Raw genomic sequence first — 26,891 nt, 5'->3', positions numbered from 1 at the left:
CATCTTTTTCCATCTTTTTACTATCCCAGGCGAAGCGCTGAGTACGCATTAGCCCTTCTGCTGTGTAGGGCATGTGATGGCTGCCTGAGCAGTGTGCGTGCTGTAATCTGAATTATAAGCTAAACTTGCTGTGGACTCAGAGGTAAATTGTGGTTCCTTACGCAGGGGTACTTGGCAGACATTTTCTTGAAAATAAAGTGAAATTGTCACTTGAAAGACAAAAAGCCGCTGGTATTCTGTTGTCAGTAGTGGAGTTTTGTAATTGTTCTTGTTTTGTTGAGACAGTTTCCTCTTTCCCAACCAAGTGAGTCTGATTGCCTTCGTGTGCTCAGTCGACACAACGTAATCACAGTAGATTAAATACAGAAACAGGCATGGAACCAGGATATGGAACTGAGCCATGATCCTCCTGCCTTAACCTCTTTAGTGGTGGGATTACAGGTATGCCCCCACCACATCTGGTGGTTAAAATTTGAATATCTTTGTGAACATTAGAATTGGAGGAAATGTCTGTATCTACCAGTGTGAACCTAGCAGCTTGTCAAGACTTAAAAATCACCCCATGTGATAATAATGAAAGATATGTGTGTGTACATTTATATATATTACCACACGTATATAGCATACACTCCTATGTACATTATGTGTGTATTGTTTTGTTTTGTTTGAAACAGCTTTGGAGCCTGTCTTGGAACTTGCTCTATAGACCAGGCTGGCCTTGAACTCACAGAGATTCACACGTCTCTCCCTCCTGAATGCTGGGATTAAAGGAGTGTGCCACCACCTCTGGTGTGTGTATTATTTGTATTGCTGCAGTACTGGGGATTAAACACAATCTTGTGCGTGCTAGGCAAGTATTCTACCATTGAGCATTTTCCCTCTTCCTCCTCACTAATTTTTCCCTGTCACATAGTGAAGTGACGTATAGTGAAAGACTTGTATGATCGAGCAAGTCATTATTTTTAAATAAAGTCTGTGTGATATTATAAAATCCTGCATGGTGAAGGTTTAACAGTAAGATAAACCAATGGGTTTTAATATAATAGTCCAAGCTCTCTGATAAGGTTGCAGATACTACATTGCACTTATTTTTTAAAGACAGGTCTCATTATGTAGCCGTAGCTGGCCTTGAACTCACAGAGATCTGCTTGCCCTGCCTCCTAAGTGCTGGGGTCAAATGTGTGCACCACCGTGCCTAACACGTGAATCTCGTTGTAAGAAATTGCCCTTTGTTCAGCTGACAGTTTCAGAGGAATAACCTCGGTTATCTAAAAGGGTTGTTAAAGGGGTTGGAGTTTAGCTCATTAGTGGAGTACTTTCCTAGCAAGCCAGCGCTGGAAAATATTAAAAAATAAAAACTAGGACCAGCAAGATGACTGGTGAAGACCCTTGTTATTCAAGCCTGGCGACGTGAGTTGGGCCCCTAGAGCTCATGTCGGGGTAGAAGGAGAGAGCTGGGAACCACAGAGTTGACCTTTGACCTTCACAGAAACAGTGTGGCCACACAACACATGCCAGGCACACTATAATAAGAAAGAAAAATGAAAAGGAGGTTAAATTATTCCTCTTTGCCGGCCAAGTATATGTGCAAGTCTGTTTTCCCTCATGTCTTTCAGCAAGACAAGATATCACAGGAGATTAAATATAGAGATAAATGTGAAATTGAGCTGAATTCTGTTAAGCCATACAATAAAAACTGTTAAAATATTGAAAATGTGCCCCTCTTATTTTGTTTTGGAAAGCAAAACGTTGTTTTTTGTTTTTTTTTAAATCAGATATTATTTATGTTGGGCAGTGGTGGCACACACCTTTAATCCCAGCACTTGGGAGGCAGGTGGATCTCTGTTAGTTTGAGGCCGGCCTGGGCTACATAGAAAACTCTGCCTTAAAAACTGCTAAATGAATGAATGAATGAATGAATGTTATTTATATTAACATGTGATATCATTGTTTTAAAATAAATTACCTTTTAAAAACTACATGTATATTCTATACATATACTTAATATATATATAGTATATATAATATATAGCATGTCTAATAGACACATGCTCTATTAATAATTTCTTAAAGTAAAAAAGGGCACTAAAATAAAGAAGTTTGAGTGGTTCGTAGAATTATTGGGAGTACTCTTCCATTGTAAGGGCTTCTGTTTGTTTTTTGAGACAAGCTGTCACTGTAGCCCAGGTTGAGCTCTAACTCAGACACCTGTGCTGTTTCAACCTCTTCACATCTGGGCTTATACCTGCATGAACCTCCACGGCCCGTCTTTTAATACTGTAAGATTTTTTGACCTACCTACTGAACTGTTTTTGTATGCTCCCTTTTCTAGTGGGTACCAGCATGAATTTTAATCACTGCTGTGATAATTGGTCTTGCTTGTGTGCCTAACTGTTCATGGAGTGGAGGATTCCTGGGTGGTAGGATATACATACCTATATCATATATAGGCAATGCCCCATTTAGTCAGAGCTCCCGCTGGAAACAGACTAGGTCCTTAGAGAATCTAGTCACTGGACGGCTAACAGATGCGTGTGCAGTGTTTATAAAGCATTGAGGGGTCACCCAGTGTCTTAGTGCCAACCACCCCAGAACCTTGTTCCGTCTGCCATCTAAGGGGACACCCTTACCAGGCTCATGACAAGCTGCCTGATAGAACTGTGGGAACATAGGGATCAGACGGTTCATGAAAATTGTCTGGGAGGGACGCTGGGGAGTAAATTCCCTGAACTCCTCCATTCTCAATCCCTGTGTAATACTTGCCATGGGCAAAACTCAGTTTAAAAGCAGAGAAGGGAACATGACGATAACTTTCATGGAGTCTTGGAGTCTTGATGAGAAGTAGGGATAAGATTTTTTTTTTTTTGCAGCCCCACATGGCTGTCTGATTAATTAATAATGCACCAATCACTGAAACATAATTTCTTCTCCACTGTATGAAGTGCCCTTTTGTCATGTCAGGTGCTCATAAATGTTCTCAATTCCCTCTTTATTAGTATAGCATCACAGTTCTTACCCGGTGTAGCAGCCCCAACCTCCTTGAGACAGGGTCTCATTACCCTGGCTGCCTGGACCTCACTCCTGCCTCTGCCTGCCTGTGCTGGGATTAAAGAGTGTGTCACCACGCCCCGCAGTCTGCTCATTTCTGTTTGCCACAGTTGTTTATGGTTGGCAGGTCCTAATCATTTCAATATAATTTTAGTGTCAAACATGCTGCATAAAACCCTGTTGAAATTTTACTTGGGGTCATGTGGTGGTGTCACCGGGAGGCAGAGGCAGGCAGATCTCAGTGAGTTCGAGGCCAGCCTGGTCTATAGAGTGAGTTCCAAGACAGCTAGGACTTTTAGACAGAGAAACATTGTCTCGAACCCCACCCCCTAAAAAAAAAATTAATTGGGATTTTTATAAACCAACTTGGGGAAGAGATTAGATATTTGCAAAAATAACCTTAATTCCTAATAAACATGCTTATTCATTTACTTATTTTTCTCTATAATTTTCTTTATAAAAGCTATGTCCATATTTTTAAAAAGCATCTTATTTATTTCATTTATTTAAACCACCACAGGGCTCTCGTTCACTTAAAACCCGTGATGGGTTTTCCTTAGGGGTAAGTGTTTTTCTGTGATAGATCCGGAGCGTCCCAGACTTTTACTTCAGTTTAGTTGATAATTATGTTTCTCTAGACGTTTGTTTAGTTCGTGGACACTTTTAAATCTCTTGTGAAGAGTTTTTCCACTTCCAATGATTTCTCCTTTCTCTCCCTTCTCTTTCTGCTTTTCTCTAGTACTGGGTGTAGATCAAGGAGCCCAGAGTTGTCCTGCACACGAGGCGGGCATTCTACCCTGGTGCTTCATTCTTGATATGAGTAATTTTTTCTATCTTTTAGAACGACTCTCAGCAGAGGTTCAAATCTAGATATCCCATTTGTTGTCCTCCTTTCTACCTAGTCCTCCTGCCTATGTGTCTACTCCTTGTCTACCTTAGTTGTCTTCGCTGTCTGTGGATTAGTGTGTTCACTCTATAGATTCTGCTGTATCTCATTGATTTATTTTTTTTAGTAGTCATTTTCTAATACATGCTTTAAAAACTATAAATCTCATGCTGTTGCTTTTTGACAGTGTTTTGTAAGTTTTATTATGTTGAGTTATCATACAATTAAAAATAACAAGAATGTTATTCTTTGATTCCATGGGCTCTTTAGAAATGAATTGCTTAATTTCCCAAACGGGATTTTCAGACTTTGTCATTTCAGCATAAATCCCCATGATCAGACAGTATGTCCTGGTTGAGCTAAGACCTTTGATAACTCCATAGCTTGCATCGTATGGTCACTTGGGTGGAAGAAGGTGAGCTTGAAAATCGTGTGTCCTCTGAGTTATTGAGCTGAACAGGGTGTGTGTGCAGTGCCTTTTGATCTTGTAAGTCCTACAGTTCTCTCTCTCTCTTTTGGAGGGGGAGTGTTTCAAGATGGGGTTTCTCTGTGTAGCCCTGGCTGTCCTGGAACTCAAGAGATCCACCTGCCTCTGTCTCACCAGTGTTGGGATTAAAGGTGTGCGTCACCACTGCCGGGCTGATTTTTCTCCTTTTAAAATCTGCTTTTCTGTCAGTTACTATGAGAAATTTTTCTCTTTTTAGTCCTGTCAACATTTGTTCATACATTGTTATCATGTGGTAGGGATATAGAAATCTTATAATAAAGTGGTCTGTTTTAGTGACAATGCTTGTTAATTGATTTCAACATTAGTACTCTGTATGTGTGTTTATGTATTCATGCATGTGTGATGTATGTATGTATGTATGTATGTGTGTCTGCTGGTGAAGGCCAGAGAAAGGTGCATGGTGCACTCTGTCACTCTCTCCATCTATTTCCTGTCACACAGGGTGTCTTAGTGAGACTGCAGCCAGGCTGACAGCCAGCAAGCATGTGTGTGTGGAAGCCAGGTGTCTGCACCCCAGTAGTGCTGGGGTACAGGGCGCTCGGTCACATACATCTGCCTCTTTCCTTGAGTTCTGGGGATCTGAATTCAGGTCCTTGTGCTTGTCCCGTGCTCTTACCTGCCGAGCCATCGCCCCAGTTCTAGTACTCCTAAGATTCATTGTTTTTCAATCTTTCAGCATCTATTTGTTCTTATACTGAAGGTATGTCTTCTATAAACTATTCAGAGTTGTGATTTTTGGCCAACATCTGACAATATTCTGTCTTGTTCTTTTTTTTTCTTTTTCTTCTCAGGCTTTCTCTGTAACTTTGGAGTCTGTCCTGGAACTTGTTCTGTAGACCAGGGTGGCCTCGAGACATGGTCTTCCTATGTAGCCCAGGCAGGCCCTGCATCCTGCTGTCCCTGCATCTCAGGGAATGGCCGTTGTACACCATTATTGCCCCAGGTTTCCCGATCTGACCATCAACCAATCTGTATTTCTTTATTTTAGGGTGGGAATTCATAATTTATTAAGTAAAGAATTAGGAATTGATCAACAGATTTTTAACAAGAATGAGAAATCAAAATACAATAGGCTGCTTATTAACAGTTTGACAATATTTTAAAAGTAGAACATTTCATTTATACATGGAATATAATATAATGATTAATATGTATCATTTAATCTACTGTCTAACTTGTTCTCTCTCTCTCTCGTGTGTGTGTGTGTAAAGATGGCTCAATGGTTAAGAGAGATTGGTGCTCTATTGTGAGTGCTGGAGTTTGGATCCAAGTTCACAAATGCCTCTAATTCCACCTTCAAGGGTGATGCCCTATTCTGACCTCTGTGGGCACCTACACTCATACATACATATGCATCACAGAGATACACATGTAACAATGAATCAGAGTTTTATTAAATCCATATGAGTGACAAGTATTTACAGTGTATAAGAGCATTATCCCACAGCAGTCTTTTAATTAGTTAGACACTTTAACATCCAAGATACTAATACTGGACAACAAAGTGTACTCTAAGACGATGGCACAATGACTCAGCAGGCAGACGTCCTTGCTACCAATCCTGATGGTTTGATCCCTGGGACCCACATGGTGGAAGGAGAGAACCACTTTTTGAATGTTGTTTACTAACTGCCACATAGGTGCTGTGGCACACCTTCCCTGCCCAATGTCAAAAAAAATCAAAGCAAAACTTTAATGCCTGTGCTGGCTAGTTTTATATCAACTTGATACAAGCTAGAGTTATCTGAAAGGAGGGAACCTCAATTAAGAAAATACCTTCGTAAGATCTGGCTGTTGGGCATTTTCTTAGTGATTGATGGGGGAGGGCACAGCCCATTGTTGGCAGGGCCATCATTGGACTGGTGGTCCTGGATTCTGTAAGAAAGCAAGCTGAGCAAGCCATTAAGCAGCATGCCTCCATGGCCTCTAAATCAGCTCCTATCTCATTTCCAGCCCTTCTTGAGTTCCTGTTCCGACTTCCTTCAGTGACGGGGTACGATGGGGAAGTAAAGCCAAATAAACCCTTTCCTCCCTCCTTTGGTCATGATGTCTCATCGCAGCAATAGTGACCCTGCCTCGAACAGTGGGGTCCATGGGGGAGATTTCAGTTCTTTGGGACCCATGGCTTTAGTAGGTGGATAACTGGGGGAGGGCTCAGTGTCTCTTTAGGATTTCCTTTCTTGCCATGGCAGCTCCAGGAGCGCAAGTTGCTGAGCTCTTTCCATTCAACATTTATATTTACCTCACATAAACAGTTGTTCAAATTTGTATTTTGGTTTTGGCTTTTGGTTTGTTTGTTTAAGACAGGATCTCTCTACGTAGCCCTGTCTGTCCTTGAACTCACTCTGTAGAACAGACTGGACCTCCAACTCACAGAGATTCCCCTGCCTCTGCCTCCTGAATGCTGTGATTAAAGATGTTCATCGCCTTGTCTGATTTGTTTGTATTTTATTGTTGTTAAAAAAAGTTTTGCCAGGCGAACACTTTTGATTCCAGCGCTCACTCGAGAGGCAGCAGAGGGATCTCTGTGAGTCTGAAGCAGCCTGGTCAGCAGACCAAGTTCCAGAACAGCCAAGGCTACACAAAAAAATCCTCTCTCAAAAACCAAAACAAAACAAAAAGAAACAGAAGCGCTCTCACACACCTTGTTGCAGTGTGTGCCTGCCCCCTCAGCAGTGGTGGCTGATAATCAGTCACCTTCCTTTGTCGTTCGCATTCGTTTGCTCTCTGTGCATCGTTTTTATTAGTTTTAGCTATATAATTTTTTCGTGTATTATTTTCCTTATGATCTGTATTTTTATAAGAAGAGTGCCTCAGTCAATGTGGCTATTTTATCCCCAGTTTCCATTCTGTTTGTGACTTTGAGATGGTGTAGTAACTCTCCTTGTTGCTGTGACTTTGGGGAAGAGGGACTTACTTGGCTCACAGTTTAAAGGTATAAGCCTCTCAAGACGAGAGGCATGGGGGCAGAGGCGAGGCAGTGTGCTTGCATTCAGGAAGCAGAGACAGATGAATGCTTGTCCTCAGCTCAAGTTTTCCTTTTACTCTGTTCGGGACTCAGCCCACAGGATGGTTCCAGCCACAGTCAGGCAGGGTCACCTTCACAGATGTGCCCAAAGGTGTGTCTCCAGGGTCACTCAAAAACCAGTCAAGATTAGCATCACAGGGTCTCAGACTGGCCTGAAATAATTCTTGGCTATCCTCCTGCCTCAGCCTCCTGAGTACTGGGGTGTGTCCCATGTACCTTCCACGATGATGTTTTTTACTTTCTGCTCTGTGAGTTTTAAACTTCGGCCACTGGTTCTTTTCCTTTGCATTTCTGGTTCAGTATGGAGACTGTTACACCACATTCTATTAAAGATGTAAATCCACCCCCTAAGGTTCTCTTGTGGCTTATTTGTTTTATTTATTTTATATATAAATTTATTTATCTATATTTATGAGAACTTCTTTCTCTAAATCCTCTGATCATCTTTTCCTTATCGTGTAGTGCATTCTTGTTTGTTCAGATGTCTTTGCTTTTTGATGTACACTGATTTTTCTCTAGGTACAGTGGTTGTAGATGGTATAGGTGAATTGCCTCCCATCCCCTCCCCCACAGCTATATTCTGAGAGCTACCATCAGAGTGGATGACCCTGGTCCACTCCCTGTTCCTGACAGACTGTTGTGTCTCTGCTTCCTGGCCTTAGCACCTGCTTCCATTTCCTCTAGCCCTCTGATCCTCTGAGACAATGCATACGCTAAGCCCTGCTTTCTTAAACACTGGCCTGACCTTAAAAGACATTTCCGGTAGGCATACACGGAGGGTGGCACTCTAGGCAGTGATCAGAGAGAGACGGCAAGCATACCACAATATAAGCATACCCACAAAACTGCCAAGTCTCGTGTGTGCAGATATTTTTGTATGTCTCTCTTAGGTAAGATGTGCAGTTGTGTTATTGCATAGACTTGCCCCTCAGGCCGTCTCCATTCTTCAGGATTTTCCTGTGTCTCTGACAATTCAATATGGCCAGCTGCTCAGCAAGCATCCCGCTTGGCTCATCTGCCGTCCCGCAGCCTCAACGCTGAAGGGGAATATGGTATCTTCCCCGCAAAGCACGCTGTCTTTCTCGTCTCAATTACATTCCAGTCTCTCAAGCTTAAAACTGTGTTCCTGCTTGACTTGGGCCTTCAACACTCTTCCCTGTGGCTTTCTCAGTGTGTCTGGGAAGCCTGTGTCAGCTTCTCCATGACTTACCTCTCTCTGGGCTGTTGCTCTCTCTCTTCTAGGCTGTGCTGCTGTGCCAGTACTGTCCAGCAGCCTCCTCTTTCTACCGGTTTCCTTCCTCCTGTTCCTTTGATCGCTGTTCCAGACGGCTGCCAGATTTGTGCTTTGTCTAAAGTGCTTTCCCCCAGGACTCTGCTCCTGAACTCTGACACCTACCTCATCACCTATGGCCGGCTGTGCGGCTCTAGACTTTCCTCACATTCCACTCTATGAGCCTTTGTCAGCCTTGCAGCTCTTCTCTGTCTCTGTAAGAGTCTTAACCTTCCACTGTTTTAACAGGACTTCTTTATCCCCCTTTGGACCTAACAGCTCTCAGGGAACAGCAACCCCAAGCCCACCTGGGGCTGTTGTGTCTAGTTTCACAGGTATCCACAGGATGCTGCGGTGGCTTTTGGTGTTGGTCTTTGCTGAGGGTTCTGGCCAGAGCTCTCTGCATCCCTAATACACCTGCTTACCTTTCTCTTCCCTGATTCGCTGCCTCATGGTGTGACTGACTTGTTTAAGTTTGTGCCTGCTGTTTTCACACTTAGGATGTGTGCATCTCGAAGATGCTTAGTATCTTGTGAAAACATTCAAATTATTTGAACTTGCAGACCCATGTGTTTGGCGAAGACCGAAGAGGTACAGTATTAATTCAATGATGAGTTTGTATGGCAAAAAACAAACAATATTTGAGCTAATTTCCAGGTACTCAGGGTTAGTGCTTTAATAAGATTTCTGTGTAGCCGCTTGTTACATGTGTCTGTCTTTGTCAAACATGAGATGCTAATGATTATTTAATGTTTTCTTTTTGATGACCTAGTTCATGTTTGTGAGACTTACTCATCTTTGTAATCCTTGTCCTCAGGAAACTGCCTGAGACATGTTGGACTTGGTTCTGATTAAATGTGCCCTTGTTACAGTTTGTTGCTGTGCAGAATATCACTCTTAATTTGTGTGTTTTAACCTTGAGGGGTTTTTGTTTGTTCCCATTCTGTAATTATTTACCCCTTAAAAACGTGAAGTATAGAAGCCATAGTGTCTTGATAGACTATGACTTAACTTTTGAATGAAAAAATGATATATGTTTAAAGATTCATTGATGTATGTCTATGACATATTACAATATATAATGTAAATATATTAACAACTGAGATTGCCTTCCTTTGTTTCACCCCTAATAAAATATTTTTAAAATTAAGTCTATTTTATAACATTCATTAAAAACACAATATTTCCATGTATGCATATTTTGTGTACTTAGTCAAATATATCTGTCTCAAACATTTATCATATTCATAATCAATTTCTCCCAGCTTTTTGAAATGTTATTTATAGCCATTTTAAAGTCACCACATAGTGCAGTTGGGAGGGAGGCAAGCCATGGATCCAGCCAGCCTCAGGCAAACTAGGCTCAGGTTCCCATCTCATCAGGTCAGATGCAGGGCATTAGTCAAAAGGTCAGTCAGCGACCTCCAGGCAGGCTCCATCTCCGACATGCCTGCAGTAGTGCCTCAGGGAGAGCTGTGAAGAATGTGACAGAGATGCTTCTGGTCACTTGAATCATCTTGGCAAGCTTTGCTCTTGTTTTAGTATTAATGGCTGCAGCATTCAAGCTAGAGTGGTCTCTAGAGAGCTTTCTGCAGCAACTGCCAGAGGTTCCAGCCCTTACGGACACAGCTGTTCATTATGGTCTATCGTCCTCCATCTCGGGGCAACTGGCCGCACAGCTCCAGCCAACATGCTCATCTTCCAGACACCCCATCTTCTTTAAAGCGCTTATTTTTATCTTATGTGTTTGAGTGTCTGGACTGCATGTCGTATGTGTGTGCACCACGTGCATGCCTGGTGCTGTGGAGGCCAGAAGAGGGTGTTGGATCCCCTGGGACTGGATTACAGATGAGTGTGAGCTGTTATATGGGTGCTGAGAACAGAAAGTTTCTCTCTCCAAGAGCAGCGAGTACTCTGAACCGCTTAGTCATCTCTCTAGTGCTTTAGCATCTCCTTGGTGGTTATTTGGTCTAGCCAAATAAAAGGTCTGCCTTCTATGCAGCCGGATGTCCATTCCAAATGCCACAGTCCCACAAAAGCCTGGCACATCTGGAAGCTGGCCTCCCTCTCTTTGCTTTTCTAATAGTGAGTTTTATAGAATATTCTTAGAAGTCGGTCTGTGAAAAGATTAAAAACCAAACCATAAGTGTCCAGTGTGTCGCTTATTCTTTTTTGAAATGTATATTGTTTTCCTAAATGTTTTATTTTTGTACTCAGAGTATTTTGTCTGGTTGTATATATGTATACCACATGCGGGCCTGTTGCCTGAAGAAGTCAGAGAGGGTATCATATCCTCTAGTACTAGAGTTACAGTTGATTGTAAGCCACCGTGTAGATACTTGGAATTGAACCCAGGTCCTCTGCAAGAGCAGCCAGTGCTCTTAATTGCTGAGCCAGCTCTCCAGCCGCACTGTCATTTCTGAATGTTGACTACCATACCATGTTGGTCAGAAATGTTTCCTAGAGTCCTCTAAACCTTCATAAAACTTCATAAAAGTTGTTGAGTAGTATTTGGATTATGGTGACGATGCATACCATACTAGAAACACAAATTTAATGCTTATCATCTCATTCTAAAGTAATAGACCCATAAAAAGTTAAACAGAGAAATCTTGTCTCAAAGAAAAATAAAGAAAAGTTAACATCAGTTATTTTTTGCTGAAAAATATTTTTCAAAACCAAAAGAGTAGCAGAGTAAAAACTTGGGTTTTTTGGTAAGTCTCTTTCATGTCTTAACAAAAGAGTTGCATTATTGTGTCTGCTTCTGTATCCGGTTTGTTGTGAAGTTACTTGAAGGAAATCCTGCTTTATGCAGGTGTTTGAGAAAAAGGAGTGGGGGGGGGCGCGCAGTGGTTTAGAATACTTGTTGTTCTTCCAGAGGACCTGGGTTCAATTCTGACCGTCCGTCTGATTGCACACAACCAACTTAACTCTAATTCCAAGAGATCCATGCCCTCTTCTGACTCCATGGCCACCAGATATGCACATGGGGCATATGCAAATAGCAGACAAAACACTCATGCACATAAACTTAAATAAATCTACAAAGAATTGGGAAAAAAAGGAATATTTACTCACTTGTCAGATAAATTGGAAATATTCTTCCTTGACCTTTATACCGGAACTTAGCGAATGGTATTTTCTTCAAGAAAATAACTTGGAATCTAAACAACATTAACAAGCTTTTCTTAACTTGTGTTTTCCTGAGAGCGTAAATGAGAAAATAAAAGGCTGATGATATGGCTTTGAACACTGATGAAGTCATGAACCATGGCGTATGCATTTTACAGACAAGGGCAATTCACAGAACGGCACCCTAAGTAAATGCCATGTTAAAACTCCTTGGAGTTTATAGGAAATTGTCCTAGTGAGATGTCTTGATTTGGAGGTAGATGAGTTGCTGGAAGAACAAAAATCTCTTGCTTAAATCATCATGTTGTTTCTGGCTTATGATTGAATCTGACTGATAATTACAGATTCTGTTTGTTTGTTTTGACTTTCTGTTTCTTAACTCTGTATTCATTTTTATTCTAGACTTACTCTGGACTCTTCTGTGTAGTCATAAATCCTTACAAGAACCTTCCAATTTACTCTGAGAATATTATTGAAATGTATAGAGGGAAGAAGCGTCACGAGATGCCGCCACACATCTATGCCATATCAGAGTCTGCTTACAGATGCATGCTTCAAGGTAAATGAAAATGCAAGAATAAGAAATACTTTGAATTTGTTAGACAATGGTTTTTAATGTCTTAATCTGACCTATAAAAGGTTTTAATTTTTCTTTTAAAATGAACTAGGCATGGTGGTACTGAGGAGGCAGGTGCATCTGTGAGTTTGAAGCCAGCCTGGTCCACATAACAAGCTCCAGGTCAGCTAGGGCTATATAGTGAGACCTTGTCTCAGTCAATCCATAAATGAAATATTTATTGTTGAAAAATTATTAATGTTTAAGATTAAAATAGACGAGGCTACTTACCATAGGAAGCAAAAATACAGTTACTGCTTCATAGTAATACTTCACGTGTTTTCTAATATTAAAAAGCATCAAGTTTTTGATAATCTATTTGATCTCTACCACAAACTAGTACAAGTACTACTCCATTGTATTAGGCTTTAAAGCCAACAGGAAAGGACTGGGAAGGATGTAGTACAGCAACAGAACGTTTGCTTGGCTTGGGCAAAGCCCAGGGTTCAGTCCATCCCTAGCACTGCAGAATAATATGAAAGAATAGGAAATATAAACCAGCTGAGCCTGCAGTGCGGGTGTATGGTTCCAGCTGCAGAGGAAGAACATATGTTCTAGGCGATCTGCCTGGGTAATTTAGTGAGACACTGTTTCAGGATAAAAATATGGGCTGAGGGTGTAACTTGGGATAGGCAGGCTGCTCGTCTAGCATGTACAAGGCCCTGGGTACAGTTTGTAGTACTGCTAAATAAATCCATGTAAAACCAACAAGAATAATAGGACGGTAGATACATCATTGAGTGAGGGGGGATTATAAAATCTTACTGTAGTTTAAATGCATATAAAGAGACAACAAAAGTCTTAAAATGTGTTGATTGCTTTTGGATCAGAATGACTTTTATAGACTGTTGAGGTCTTCATTTGAACCCTGACTTTGCACAATGGAAGGGTCCCCCCCCTCTCAAAGTCTGACCATATAGAGTACCTCATGGGACAGGAAGTGGGAGGGTGCCCCTTAACCAAGTCCGTGGCCCCTTGTTTCAGTTGCAGTGGTTGCCTCTCTGGTGCTTGGATGGCTGTAGAAAGGGAAAGTTCCCAGAAGGCTGGGGTTGGGCTTTACTATGCATGATTCCAAATTCTTTAAAAGGAGAAAATACTGCAATCTTCTGAGCATAATGTACATACCAGGAGGATTATAGGATCTGTAGTTAATATTGACGAGGTCAGTTTAAGAACAATGTATTTGCTATATTAGTTTTGACTTTTTAGCAAAATGAAACACTGAACAATTTTATCAGACAGTTGAGACCTACACCATTCTACAGTCCCCTGTGTGATCCTGGGTTGCACTGGAGCTGCTAATAAACGTACGCAGTTGCCTGGGCTTGAATGCAGTGCACGGAGAGGTGTGTGTGTGGCCTTATCAATGCTTCTGTCACTGTATGTGAGGATGTAGGAGGAACGCCTGTAAAGGTGGTGGGTGACCTGAAACTCAGGTAGTTAAGACAGCACAGAAACTTTAAACCTTTTGCCAGGTTGAATGGAGAGCTGACGATAATATACCACTAGCGGTATAGTAGCTTAAAAGAGTAAATGTTATGTCCTGTGAATGGGTTCCCAGTCTGCTTGACAAGAGGAAGATAGGAGAAAGATGTGGTCTGCGGGCATATGGTAGTATTGTCATTACTAATGCTAGAATGGACAGTTCATTGAAAATTGCTATAAACTAGGCATAATAATATGTATTTTGTAAATTTATATTTGTTCATAATTTATCTCCAATCTGAGGCACAAAGAAATTAGACAACTTGACCAAGAACATGTAGGTTGTTGAAAAGTATGACACAGGTTTAAAAACCAGGCAACCTGACATTTTTCTTGTTCTTTGGTTTTGAACTAGGGTCTCTGTAGCCCAGGCTGACCCCTGACTTCCTGCTTCATCATCCAGAGGGCTAGGGTTAAGGGCTTGAGCTTCCATACATGGCTTTTACTTGAAACATTCTTAGCTACATTAAATGGAATTCATTGATCATATACAGAATTTTAAATTTGATACAGAGAACTTTACGTTCCATTCTGTGAGGGGGGGACTGCCTGCTGCTGCTTCTATCTGCTGGACACAAGAAAGAGGACAGATTAGGCCCACATGTCCACCCAGTGACCGTGTGAACTGGCAGCTGCGTGCCAGAGAGCCTGAGAGGGGACCATGTGGATCACTTAGAGCGTAGGGCTCCTCTCAGCTTTGATGTTAGAGAAAATTCCCCATTTAACCTGCCTAGATCTTTTAAATTCTGTTTCTTTTATCCGTAAAATGTCATCCCAGTTTCGTGTCATGTGTAATTATTTTGGGAAAATATTCTGCATCTTCAAGTTTACTGATAGAAATGTTGAAAGGTTTGCTTTTTTACGAAATATAAGGGCTGGAGAGAAGGCGTAGTGGTTAAGAGCTCTGACTGCTCTTCCCGAGACCCAGGTTGAACTCCTAACACTCAATGGTGACTGACTGGTGTAGCTCCAGTTCCAGGCCACCTGGCGCCCTCTCCTGGCCTCCATGGCAATAGCGTACACACAGGCAAAACACCTACACACATATCTATCAATCAATCAGTCATTTAAAAAAAAAACTTTTTGGGCTGGAGAGATGGCTCAGAGGTTAAGAGCACTGCCTGCTCTTCCAAAGGTCCTGAGTTCAATTCCCAGCAACCACCTGTAATTTACAACCATCTGTAATGGAGTCTGGCGCCCTCTTCTGGCCTGCAGGCATACACACAGACCGAATATTGTATACATAATAAGTAAATAAATAAAAATATTTAAAAAAATATTTCTTAAAAAAAAACTTTTTTAGATTTGGAGTCTAAGAGACACCATGTCAGTAGAGTATCCGGCACATACTGGTTGCTCAGTAAATATTTGTTGAATGAATGGGCAGAAGCAGAACTCTTGGGCATGATTTTTTGTTTGGTTTGGTTTGGTTTTGGTTTTGGTTTTTGGTTTATTTGAGACAGAGTTTCTCTGTAGCACTGGCTGCTGTCCTGGAACTCATTCTGTAGATCAAATTGGCCTCTAGCTCACCAAGATCTGCCTGCCTCTGCCTCCCTAGTGCTGGGATTAAAGATGTACGCCACACTGCCCAACTGGACGTGAATTTGATTGCAAAAATATCGTGTTCAGTAGAAGCTAGGACAGCAATATTGACACATCCAGAGAATAAAGCAATCTGCAGAAGATTAGACGCAAATAAGCAGGAAAGGGTGGAACCTGTGAGCCTTGGAGAACATGGAGTCTTTCTGAGTTCCGTGGTAGAAACAATCATTTGGGAAAACACCTGAGCTAAAGAAAAGATTTAGATCTTCCAGGCAGGATATTGAACAGAGGTGATGTGTGCCTCATCTTACATAGTTTGGCAAACAGGACAAAGTCAGAGGATCTTCATGGAAAGGAATCATTACTATCAGGCCTTATTTGTAGTACCGTGACTCAGAAACGATCTCCCTGTGTGTGTATCCCTCTGAGTTCACCCAAGCCTGCACTCTGTCTGCATAGGCTCACCGTCATCTGGCCCTTCTCCCTTTGTTCCTGTCAGCTTCTACTCCAAACAGCTTCCTGTCAGGACCTCTTGATCTAGCTGCCTGGAACGGTGGCCTTTGAGGACTCCTTTTGGTATACCATAACTATTTAAGAGTGTATTGCTTTTTTGAAGCCTTAGAAAGAAACCCAAAATATCTTGTTCTACTTTGTTTCTTGTTGTATTTGAATCTGTGTCAGCACTCCCCGCTCCTCCCTCCCCTTCCTGGCTGTCTAATGGAGCCCAGGCAGTCCTGACACTCACACTGTAGCCAGGGATGGCTTTGTTCTCTGATCTTCCTGCTTTCCTTTTTATTTTGTCTCAGGGAACTCCCACTCTCTGAGAATCCAACTTCTCCATATGTTCTGCTCAATGTCCATTGATTTTTCTTCCAGGATTTAATTGACTCCTGGCTTTCTCCTTGAGAATGTCATTTGAGCACTCCGTGAAGACTACCCCACGATGGGAGTTGTGTCTTTAACTGCCCTGTATCTCTGCTAATTTTTTTCTTCTTTACCCCTTCTATACCTCCCCAAACTGTCTTCTCTGTTCCCCTCACTCTTCGATGGCGCTGACCCGCCTCCCACTCCTCACACCTCACTCCCAGACAGGGATTCTTTGCCTCAAGTTTTGCTGTGACTCTTTAGGAGCTACATAGTTGGTGGTGAACCACCCACAAAAAGGCTTCGTTTCGCCTGTGCCACCAATATCTTATGGAATCACCTTCTTTTAATTCCACAGACTCTGTTGGAATGTCCTTCCAGATTGTTGGTCCACTCAGGGAGGCTAACTGTGCTTGCTTCCTGTGGGTCCCAGTGTAGCTGTCATTCAGAGTGACTTTTTCAACAGTTTCCTCACATCCTAGTTCCTCTGTCCACTTATTCTTTGTCGTACCTGTTTGTCAGAGTTCTCACACTGGATGAGTGAGACTGTGTGTACCTCTTGGCGTTCTTCCTTGGGTGCCGATACTCCTGAACTCACTGTGTTCATCCAGTGATCAGATTGATCCTGCTGCAAATTCAGGACTGAAATGACTTTACCCTCAGCACAACTTGCCAGCCCTGCCTGGAGAGAGATGACTGGCACTTTCTGTCAATGATTGTTTGGGACCCTGTGCACTTCAGACCTCTGGCTCCTGTGTGGTCCTTGGCTTCCCATATAGCAACTTATTTCTCATTTCTAAGAAATGAGAAGTCACCAGAGAACTGTCCCAGATTCCCCAACTAGATCGACAAACCATGTATTGTTGCTATCCAAGGCTAGTCCTGCCCGCTCCTTCGTCTCTCTCCAGGAGTCTCCCAGTGCAGTTGTCTTGAGAGTCACTCTACCTGCTGTCTTGCTTTTGATGCTTCCCAACAGCGCTAGATCACTTCCCCTTACTTAAAAACATAGAGTAATTATTTATCCCTTTTTCTCCTCCTTTGCATTGTCAGATTTTTGAAGCTTTCTCAGGGGTTAGGCAAGCAGATAGGTTGCTACAGCCCATGGTATAAACTGGAAAATTCTCTGTCTTCTCGAGGACTGTAAGTACAACAGGCAGGTCACAACGGCCCGTGGTAGAAACTCGAAGAACAAGGCTGCGTTGGAGAGTGTGAGGGAAGGAGTGAAGACAGCGTGGAGAAAGTGTGCCGTGATCACCCAGAGAGACAGATGACACTTTTGTTTGCACCGTTGTCACTGTGTCAGATACCTAAACTGACATCTTTGGGGAATGTAAAGAGAGTGGGAACCAAGATCCTAGAGGAAGATGCCACATGCTTCTCAGAATTTAGTCTCAAGGGGTAAAAGAATTTAAAAGATGGAATTGAACAGTTTAGCAAGCAGGAATTGAAAAATAAGTATATGTGACAGCTGTCCATCAAGCAAGAAGCACATTTTCAAACTTGGAGCAAATTCTGAAGCAGGCCACCAATAAAAAACCTCAGTTCCTACAAGAAGAAATGACGGGCCACAGTCTCTGACTGCGTGTAATGACAAAGTATTAATGCTAAAAAGATCCCGTGGCTTGACCCTCGAGCAAGTGTGTGTGCTAAGTTCTTGTTACTCTTCACTCTTGTCATGTGTTTGTGTGGGATTTGGTGAGAGAGGCTGTCCTGACTTTGTGTACACACGTACACACAGGACCAGATGGACTGGAGAGATGACTCAGCACTTGAGAGCACTGATTGCTCTTCAGAGGACACAGGTTCAATTCCCAGCACCCACATGGCAGCTCAGAATTGTCTGTAAGTTCAGTTTCAGGAGATCTGAAACTCTCACACAGTCATACATACAGACAAAGCTTCAAGGCACATAAAAATATTTTTTTTAAAGAAAGAGTTGAGTCATGTTAAGAAACGCTTATAGATCTAATTTTATTAGTCAACAAAAATTTATGGCTACATTTTATGTAGCAAGAAAGACAAAAGATATTTTATGAACATTGTGGGCCTGTGTGCTGTCAAATGAGCTATTCTGTGTTTCATTCACAGTAAAAAGAGCTTTCTTAAAAGCATAGCAGTAAAGTGAACCGAAACCGAAAGGAAATGTATAAAAAGACTCCTGCGTTGACCTAGCAGGTAAAACTGTGAACTGACTATGACTGTACTGTAAACTAGCGGGAGTACCCGAGCCCCACCTGAATGAGGCTGTAGCATCATTAACAAAGATCCAGTTGACCCATGATTAGCGTAACAAGACCAGTGCCCTTGGGGGTATTGAAGGGACTAGAAAACTAGAAAGATCCACTTTTATGTCTGAATCACAAGGCCTGGACTATTAGAGACAAAGTCTGTTACATTTAAGGCCTAGGTGATTCCTGTTCTCTGAGTGAATTTGACTCTGTAGTCTCGAGGAGTTCCCTTGCTTCTCCCATTTGGTTGCTTTGACTGAAGGAACTTTGGTCTCTCATGACAGATCCTAGATACTACCCATCACTGGGCCGATCAGGATGTACTTCCATGGCAGGTGTCGTGAGTGCCGCCTAGTGTGACAGCACCTATACCCTCCCCTCCTGCGCGAGGGGTGAGTCCCTTAGGAAAAGAATTGCTGTACTTCAGAAGTGACTCTTGAAACTGAAACTGGGAACGTGATGCGAGTTTCCTGTATCAGGAGAACTAAAGGCGAGATGTGCAGGAAGTCAAAAGACCTGTCACCGAGTATCTCAGTCCCAACAATAAGAGACAGAGTAACAACAAATATACGCCTTTTCTAAGAAAAATGTCTCAATATGGGCAAATAATAAACATTTGAGGATGGGCAGATAGCTCAATCTATAGCATACAAAAAGGAAGTACCTATTACAAGTACAATTCAAAGCAAAAACATGGAAAAAAAGAGGGGCAGGAGCGATGGCTCAGTGATTAAGAGCACTGGCTACTCTGCTCTTCCAGAGGTCCTGTTGATTCCCAACAACCACACATTGGCTCACAACCTTCTGTAATGGATCTGATGCCCTCTTCTGGTGCGCAGGCGTGCATGCAGACAAAGCACTCATATACATCGTAAAACACGTAATTGTGTATGGAGTATGAAAAAAGAGCATCATTTTATATCAGGAAAAGGAGTCTAATAAATAGTAGAGCTGTCTCTAGCTTCTGAGATATGGAAGGGCACAGGAGGAGAGGCCCCTTGAGCTTACAAAGCATGAGATGGAGGGGAACCTTCTAGTGACACTGTCGGACTTTTATGTCATTGGAGAGGCAAACAGTGATAAGTATGAAGGAAGTTAAGAAGTGGGAAGAATATAGGATTGGTGGAGTAAAACTGACTTCCCAGAAGAACTATTTGAAAGGTATAAGCATCTCTGGCTTGCTTATGTATTTTCAGCAATACCTCATTATAGCCAAAGATAAATAAATGCTAGGAATACATACTGTCATTTATAATTTCGGGACGTCATAATCATCTGCAGTTCAGCCTTTTGGATGCTGACGCCCTTTGTTAGCTCACTGCAGTTGACCACACTCACCAGTGGTTCATGTCTCTTTAGAGCCGAGAAATGTTTCACAGTGTGCATCCCTGGTTTGCTCACCTGCCCCCTGTAGGACATTTAGTACCCTGGTTTGGGCAACTAAGTCAATTGCACACGAGTGAAGCTTTCATTTCACCTGGGCCAGTTCTTGAGCTCGCGTTGCTCCCTCTCAGTGTTGGGGCGGTTATGAGAAGTTATCGTTTGCCTTCCTTCCAGCAGTGGGGGAGTTCCAGTTTTCCCAAATCTTTATTAGCTTTGGGTGTTGCCAATTTTGTTGTAACCTTTCATAGGTCTGCAGTAGTTTCTAACTCTGTGTGTGCGTGTGTTTGTGCGTTCACAAGATCCTATTCCCCTGAGCTCTGTTCCTGACCGTCTGCTGTAGTTTCTCGTGCTTGTCCACTGAACGCTCCAGTCCATCTTTAATGTGCTTATTCGGGATTTATAGCCTTGAAGTAGAGGGTTTTTTTGTTTGTTTGTTGCTTTTTTTTTTTTTTGGCAGGGGGACGTATTTTACTTTCTTATTGCTCAATTTGAAGAACTATTTGTTCTTTGTATTTAACACATCCTTTATTATTTGTAGTTTGTTTTTCTTCTGATCTGATCTATTTTGAGTCATTCTGTGTAGAAAATGGAGTGTGGTGTTGTGTATCTTTTTTTCTTCCTTTTTTATATGCTTCTTGGTTTACCACTCGTGACTGAGGTTATTTCTCCAACAGCCTTTGTATCTTTGTTGAAAGTCATCAAAGGTCTTGTTTAGGACTATTCTTTTTTTTTTTAAGATTTATTTATTTATTATGTGTACAGCATTCTGTCTGCATGGATGTCTGCAGCTCAGAAGAGGGCACCAGATCTCATTACAGATGGTTGTGAGCCACCATGTGGTTGCTGGGAATTGAACTCAGGACTTTTGGAAGAGCAGCCAGTGCTCTTAACCTCTGAGCCATCTCTCCAGCCCTAGGACTATTCTTTTGATCTAAATATCTAGCTTATCAGTATCACTTTGACTTGCCTAATGGTAGCCATGCAATAGATTTTTAAATCAGATAGCATCTATCTCCCATTATTGTTCTTTAAAAAGGTCAGCATTGACCCTATAGATCCCTTAAGGCAGAACTGATAGTAATATTGAGCTCTCCAGTCTGTGAACAGAACTTGCCTTTCCATGACATAGGTGTTCTTTGATGTTTCTCATCAGTGTTTGTTTGTTTTAGTATACACATAGTGTTTATGTTTTACTGGATTAACAGCTAAGCATAACAAATACCTTAGTAAACTAAGACATTGTGTGTTTGTGTATTTTTAAATGAAATTTCTTTATTACTATATGAAACTAGGATTTCAAGTTCATGTACGCTGACAGTTTGACTTTTTAGTGTGTGTGTGTGTGTGTGTGTGTTGTGTGTAGTGCGTGTATATAATTGTGAAAGTACTTGTGAAAATCAGAGGCCAGCCAGCAAAATCCCAGCAAAATTCTTCACAGACCTCGAAAGAACAATACTCAGTTTCATATGGAAAAAACAAAAGACCTAGGGTAGCCAAAACAATCCTGTGCAATAAAGGAACTTCTGGAGTCATCACAATCCTTGGCTTCAAGTTCTACTACAGAGCTACAGTACTGAAAACAGCCTGGTATTGACATTAAGAACAAACAAGAGGACCAATGAAACCAAATAGAACACCCAGATAACAATCAACACATCTACGAACACCTGATTTTTGACAAAAAGGCAAAAAATATAAAATGGAAAAAAAGAAAGCATATTCAACAAATGGTGCTAGCACAATTGGATATCAACATGTAGAAGAATGAAAATAGATCCATATCTATCGCCATGCACAAAACTCAAGTCCAAATGGATCAAAGACCTCAACATAAAGACCTCAACATAAAGACACTGAACATCATAGAAGAGAAAGTGGGAAGTACACTTGAACGCATTGGCACAGGAGATCACTTCCTAAGTGTAACCCCAGTAGCACAGACACTGAGAGAAACAATAAATGGGACCTCCTGAAACTGAGATGCTTCTGTAAAGCAAAGGACATGGTCAACAAGACAAAACGGCAGCCTACAGAATGGGAAAAGATCTTTACCAACCCTACTTTGAACAGGGGGCTGATCTCCAAAACTCAAGAAATTGGTCATCAAAAGAACAAATAATCCAATAAAAAAATGGGGTACAGACTTAAACAGAGAACTCTCAACAAAGGAATCTATAATGACTGAAGGACACTAAAGAAAATGTTCACCATTCTTAGCCATCAGAGAAATGCAAATCAAAACAACTCTGAGATTTCATCTTCCATCTGTAAGAATGGCCAAGATCAAAAACACTGATGACAACTTATGCTGGAGAGGTTGTGGGGTAAAGGGAACACTCCTCCATTGCTGGTGGGAGTGCAAATTGGTACATCCCCTTTGGATTTCAGTATGGCAATTTCTGAGAAAATTAGGAAACAACCTTCCTCACGACCCAGCAATGCCACTTTTGGGTTTATACCCAAAGGATGCTCAATTGTACCACAAAGACATGTGTTCAACTGTGTTCATAGCAGCATTGTTTGTCATATCCAAAACTTGAAAGCAACCTCAGCCGAAGAATGGATAAGGAAAATGTGGTGCATTTACACAATGAAGTGTGTAAATGTAAAATATAGCAGAAAAAAACCAAACAAACAATGACATCTTGAAATTTGTGGGCAAATGGATGGATCTAGAAAACATCATATTGAGTGAGGTAACCCAGACCCAGAAAGACAAATATCATATGTGCTCACTCATAAATGTCTTTTAGACATAAAACAAAGAAAAACCAGCTTACAATTCACAATCCCAGAGAACCTAGACAACAGTGAGAACCCTAGGAGAGACATACAGGGATCTAATCTAATCTACATGGGAAGTAGAAAAAAACAAGATCTCCTGAGTGAATTGGGAGCATGGGGACCATGGGAGAGGGTAGAAGGGTAGGGAAGGGGAAAGGAAGGAAGGGAAGAGGAGGGGAGAAAAATATATAGCTCAATTAAAACAGTAAGAAAAGAAGGAAGGAAGGGAGGGAGGGAGGGAGGGAGGAAGGAAGGAAGAAAGAAAACCAGAGGCTGTCAGTGGAAATTCCGTCCTTCTACTTCTCAGGTCATCGGACTAGCATAGCAAGCGGTTTTACCCCCTGAGCTGTCTCACCAGCCCTATATTGACTTTTTTTTAAAAAAATTTTTTAAAGCTGATTTATTCTGGGTGGGTATTTTGTTTTGTTTTTGAAGTTTTCTTGAGGTTTTGTACTAGACAGTCCATCTCCCCTCAAGCGCTGTTCTCTTCCATGCCTTTAACTTTCATTCTTTTTTGCTTTTCCACATTAAACGGAAGTAGTGGGAACAGATATCCTTGCCTTCTTCATGGTCTTAGATGTATAACATTTATAAGATGATAGGAACTGTAGGGGTTTTAGGTCAAAAAGTCCATTATGGTATGGAATTCCCTTGTATTCTAGTTTGCTAAATCAGCCTTCCTTCCTTCCTTCCTTCCTTCCTTCCTTCCTTCCTTCCTTCCTTCCTTCGTTCCTTTCTTTTCCCTTTAAAATCATGAATGGATTCTGCCCCACAATGTTTTTTCTATATCTGTTTAGTTATAAAGTAGTCTTTCTCTCCCTCCCTCCCTCCTTCTTTCCCTCCCTCTTTCTCCCTCTTTCTTTTCAAGACAGGGTTTCATTGAGTAATGCTTGTTAGTTGTCCTTGGACTAGCTCTGTAGATTAGACTGGCCTCGAACTCACAGAGATCCACCTACCTCTGCTTTGCGAGTGCTGGGACTAAAGGTGTGTGCCACCACCACCCAGCAGTGATTTTTCTTTTTCAATCTCTTAACCCAGTGAATTAGAGTAAGGATAAACACCACTTGCATTCATTGACTTATTTTATTTATTGCTGGATATTATTGCTATCACTTTGTTAAGAATTTTTGTGCCTGAACGGTGGTGGCATATGCCTTTAATCCCAGCACTTGAGAGGCAGAGACAGGCAGATTTCTGTGAGTTCAATATACAGAGCAAGTTCCAGGACTGGTTCCAAAACTACAGAGAAACTGTGTCAGGGGGAGGGGGATTATGTGTGTTTATTTATGAGATAAATGATTTCTATTACACTTTTTCTTCCAGGTTTAGCATTTGGCCAGAGTAAGCCTTGCCTCTTAGATAGAGTAGGCTGGGAACCATTTCTCCCTCTTCATTTCCTGAAGACTGTAAAAGTTGATGTTATGTCAGTCTTAAATATTTCATAAAATTCACTTCTTCATGAGAAAGATTTTAATTATACAGTCAATTTCTTTAATTGTTATAATAGGACCCTTTGGGTTACTGGGGTTTTTGTTTGTTTGTTTGTTTTTGTTTTTTAAGTAAGGTCCCCCACCCTGTGTTATTTTCTGTTCTTTTCATTTCCTCTCTTGGGGTTTCATTTGCTCTTCCTACAGTGGGGGCTGAGATTGTTGATTTTAACATTCCCACTGCTGAGCGTGTGGTTTGTCTGTGATGCTAAGTGCCTTCTCCTGTGGTTTTTGGAAGGTACTGTGGAAAACGCTACGCTTGCTGCATCTGAGCTGGCACACATCTCCTATTAGAAGACTAACTTGATTTTTGAACTAAATGTCCTTCATCGTAAATGTCACTGTCTGGATGCACTTATAGGTTTCCAGGCCTTTGTGCACTGGCATAGTGCTTCTTCTGGCACTTGAAGGGGTGGAGGGGTCAGTGACACGGAACCCAGGTGAGGGGATAGTGTCTTAGAGCTGGGGGGCTCTTGGAAGGTTCTCAGGCCCATTCCCCCTTTGTACTTAAGAGAGAAACCAGGGGTGAAAATTAATTCAAGATCAGAGACGGTGGAACAGATGAGTCTGGGCAGAAGAGAGTTCGTAGTTGGTGTTGGAGGGATGAGTGTCAGTCATGGTAGGCGCTGTTGTGGAGGGTGTATTCAGTTCCGGACAATGGTGGGGTTGTGTGTACATCTCAGGGGTAGCTTTTACAAATATGCTAAGAAACTATTTAATTTGGTTACTTATTTTGTATGCATTTTGGTGTTTTTTTTAATTCCTTATACCACCCCCCCTTTCTCTTCTTTTTTGTACTGATTGTTGAATTCTTGAGTTTAGGGCTCTCAAGCATGCTAGACAAACACTTGACAAAACTACAAACATGTAGTTCCACTGAGCTACACCCCTTACCCAGTGTTTTAGTTTCTTTAATGTGTGGGGGGGTACCCATTCTCAAGAAAAACTTTTTAAAACTTGGTATCATGGTGTTATGTAGAAATTGCTCAGACCAGGAGAGTTCAAAGGTTCTGAAGGTTCATATAGTGAGTGAGCCTAGCCTGTTGATACAACCTTTAATCCTAGCAGAAAAGCAGAAGTGGGCAGATCTCTGAGTTTGAGGCTAACCTGATCTACATAGAGTGTTTCAGGACAGCCAAAGCCAAGGCAGTATAGAAAGACACTATCTCAAAAACAAAACAAGACAGTAGATTAACAGGCTTGGTGAACCGTGCTTCTGTTCTGTTTGTCTTGTAAGTCATTTTTAATTTTGTCTTTGTCATAGACTTCCTCACATTTTTCCATGACCCCGTTTTCCTTCTTTTAGACTTTTAAAATATTAGAGATCTAAGTAGAAGTAGAAAGGAAACACTCAGAAAAGCATGACTTCATAGGCAAAGAGACAGCAAAGAGCAATGGTCACCAGACAGGTGGTACAAGCTAGGCCTAGAACAAAGATCGGAGGTCCACCATCTCTCAAGCACCAGCATGGTGCACAACACTAGATTTCTTCCAGTGGTTTTTTATTAAAACCCCAATGGCCTGTCAAGGCTGATAATGCCCAGAATAAAAGCCGCACATCTTAGATCTCAAGCAGTGGTTTCTAGTAGGGAGCCAATGGCAGTACTATGTATCTGGTCCAGTCTACACCTCTAGGAAGGAAGTGGTGAGGAACCCAAGGGAGGGTATTGAAAAGGTTCACTATAGGGGATAGAAATGCGTTGAATAAGCAGAACTTCACAGAGAGATACCTGCGTCATTGTGGAACTAAGGAGAACACATGGAAGGAGAGGCCACATGGGAACAGACACTGAATCTCTAATGCGAATGTTGCGTGTAGCAGCCAGGATGAAGGCTAACATTGCCGTTAGATGATAGTAAGAATTAATTATTGGGCCAGGCATGATGGTTCACACACGTGTAGTTCTGGTACCCAAGAGGTGGCTACAAGAGAATCAAAACTACAGTTAAAACAAAAGCAACAAACACAAAGTAATGGGAGTGAGGTATAGAGAATTGTTCACAAGTACGGGAATGTAGGATAGAAGAAATCATTTTTAAAGTTCTATAGTGCACTAGGGTGACCATAGTTGACTATTAATGGTAGATTACAGAATAGCTAATAGACAAGATTTTGAATGTTTTCAATATAAAGCAGTGGTAGCTGTTTGAGTTGATAAATATACCAGTCATCCCAATCATATGTTATATACATACATTGAAATGTCACATTGTATTTCATATATGTGTATAATTTTTGTACATATATGAAACCTATTTTAAAAAATAGTCCTGAGCCAAGCTGGTGAATGGCACACACCTTTAATCCCAGAACTTGGGAGACAGAAGCAGGTAGATCTCTGTGAATTCAAGGCCAGGCTGGTTGACATAGAGAATTTCGAGAACTAAAACAACTTCGAAAGACTCTGTCTGGGGGAAAAAAAAAGACTTGAGGGAGGTCAGGACAGTATCAAATTCTTTCTGTAACTTAGATAAAATATAGAATATGTGGACAGATTTGTGTATTGGGTATCAGGGGAACAGTGAGCAATAAAGTAAGCTACCCATTCCAGGACCTGTGACCCACACTGCCCCTAAGCAGTGCGAGCTGTTCAGCTGGGTTAAGAACACAATAGTTCAGTTGTTGAGTG

At 41.6% G+C, this 26,891-nt stretch overlaps 1 protein-coding gene across 3 annotated transcripts in view; it reads left to right on the top strand.

The window, feature by feature from the left end:
- Nucleotides 1–26,891, top strand: part of Myh10 (myosin heavy chain 10) — a 130,839-nt gene that overhangs the window by 14,165 nt on the left and 89,783 nt on the right. For all 3 annotated transcript variants that reach the window (XM_087910490.1, XM_087910489.1, XM_087910491.1), the window contains exon 3: nucleotides 12,275–12,431. In XM_087910490.1, coding sequence (XP_087766616.1) covers nucleotides 12,275–12,431 — 157 coding nt within the window. The remainder of the gene's footprint in view (nucleotides 1–12,274; nucleotides 12,432–26,891) is intronic.

The sequence above is a fragment of the Myodes glareolus genome, chromosome 9 (genome assembly GCF_982192425.1).
Source record: "Myodes glareolus chromosome 9, mMyoGla1.1, whole genome shotgun sequence".
Lineage (NCBI taxonomy): Eukaryota > Metazoa > Chordata > Mammalia > Rodentia > Cricetidae > Myodes > Myodes glareolus.
The sequence above is the reverse complement of the archived record's forward strand: the minus strand, read 5'-3'. Positions and strand labels throughout refer to the sequence as shown.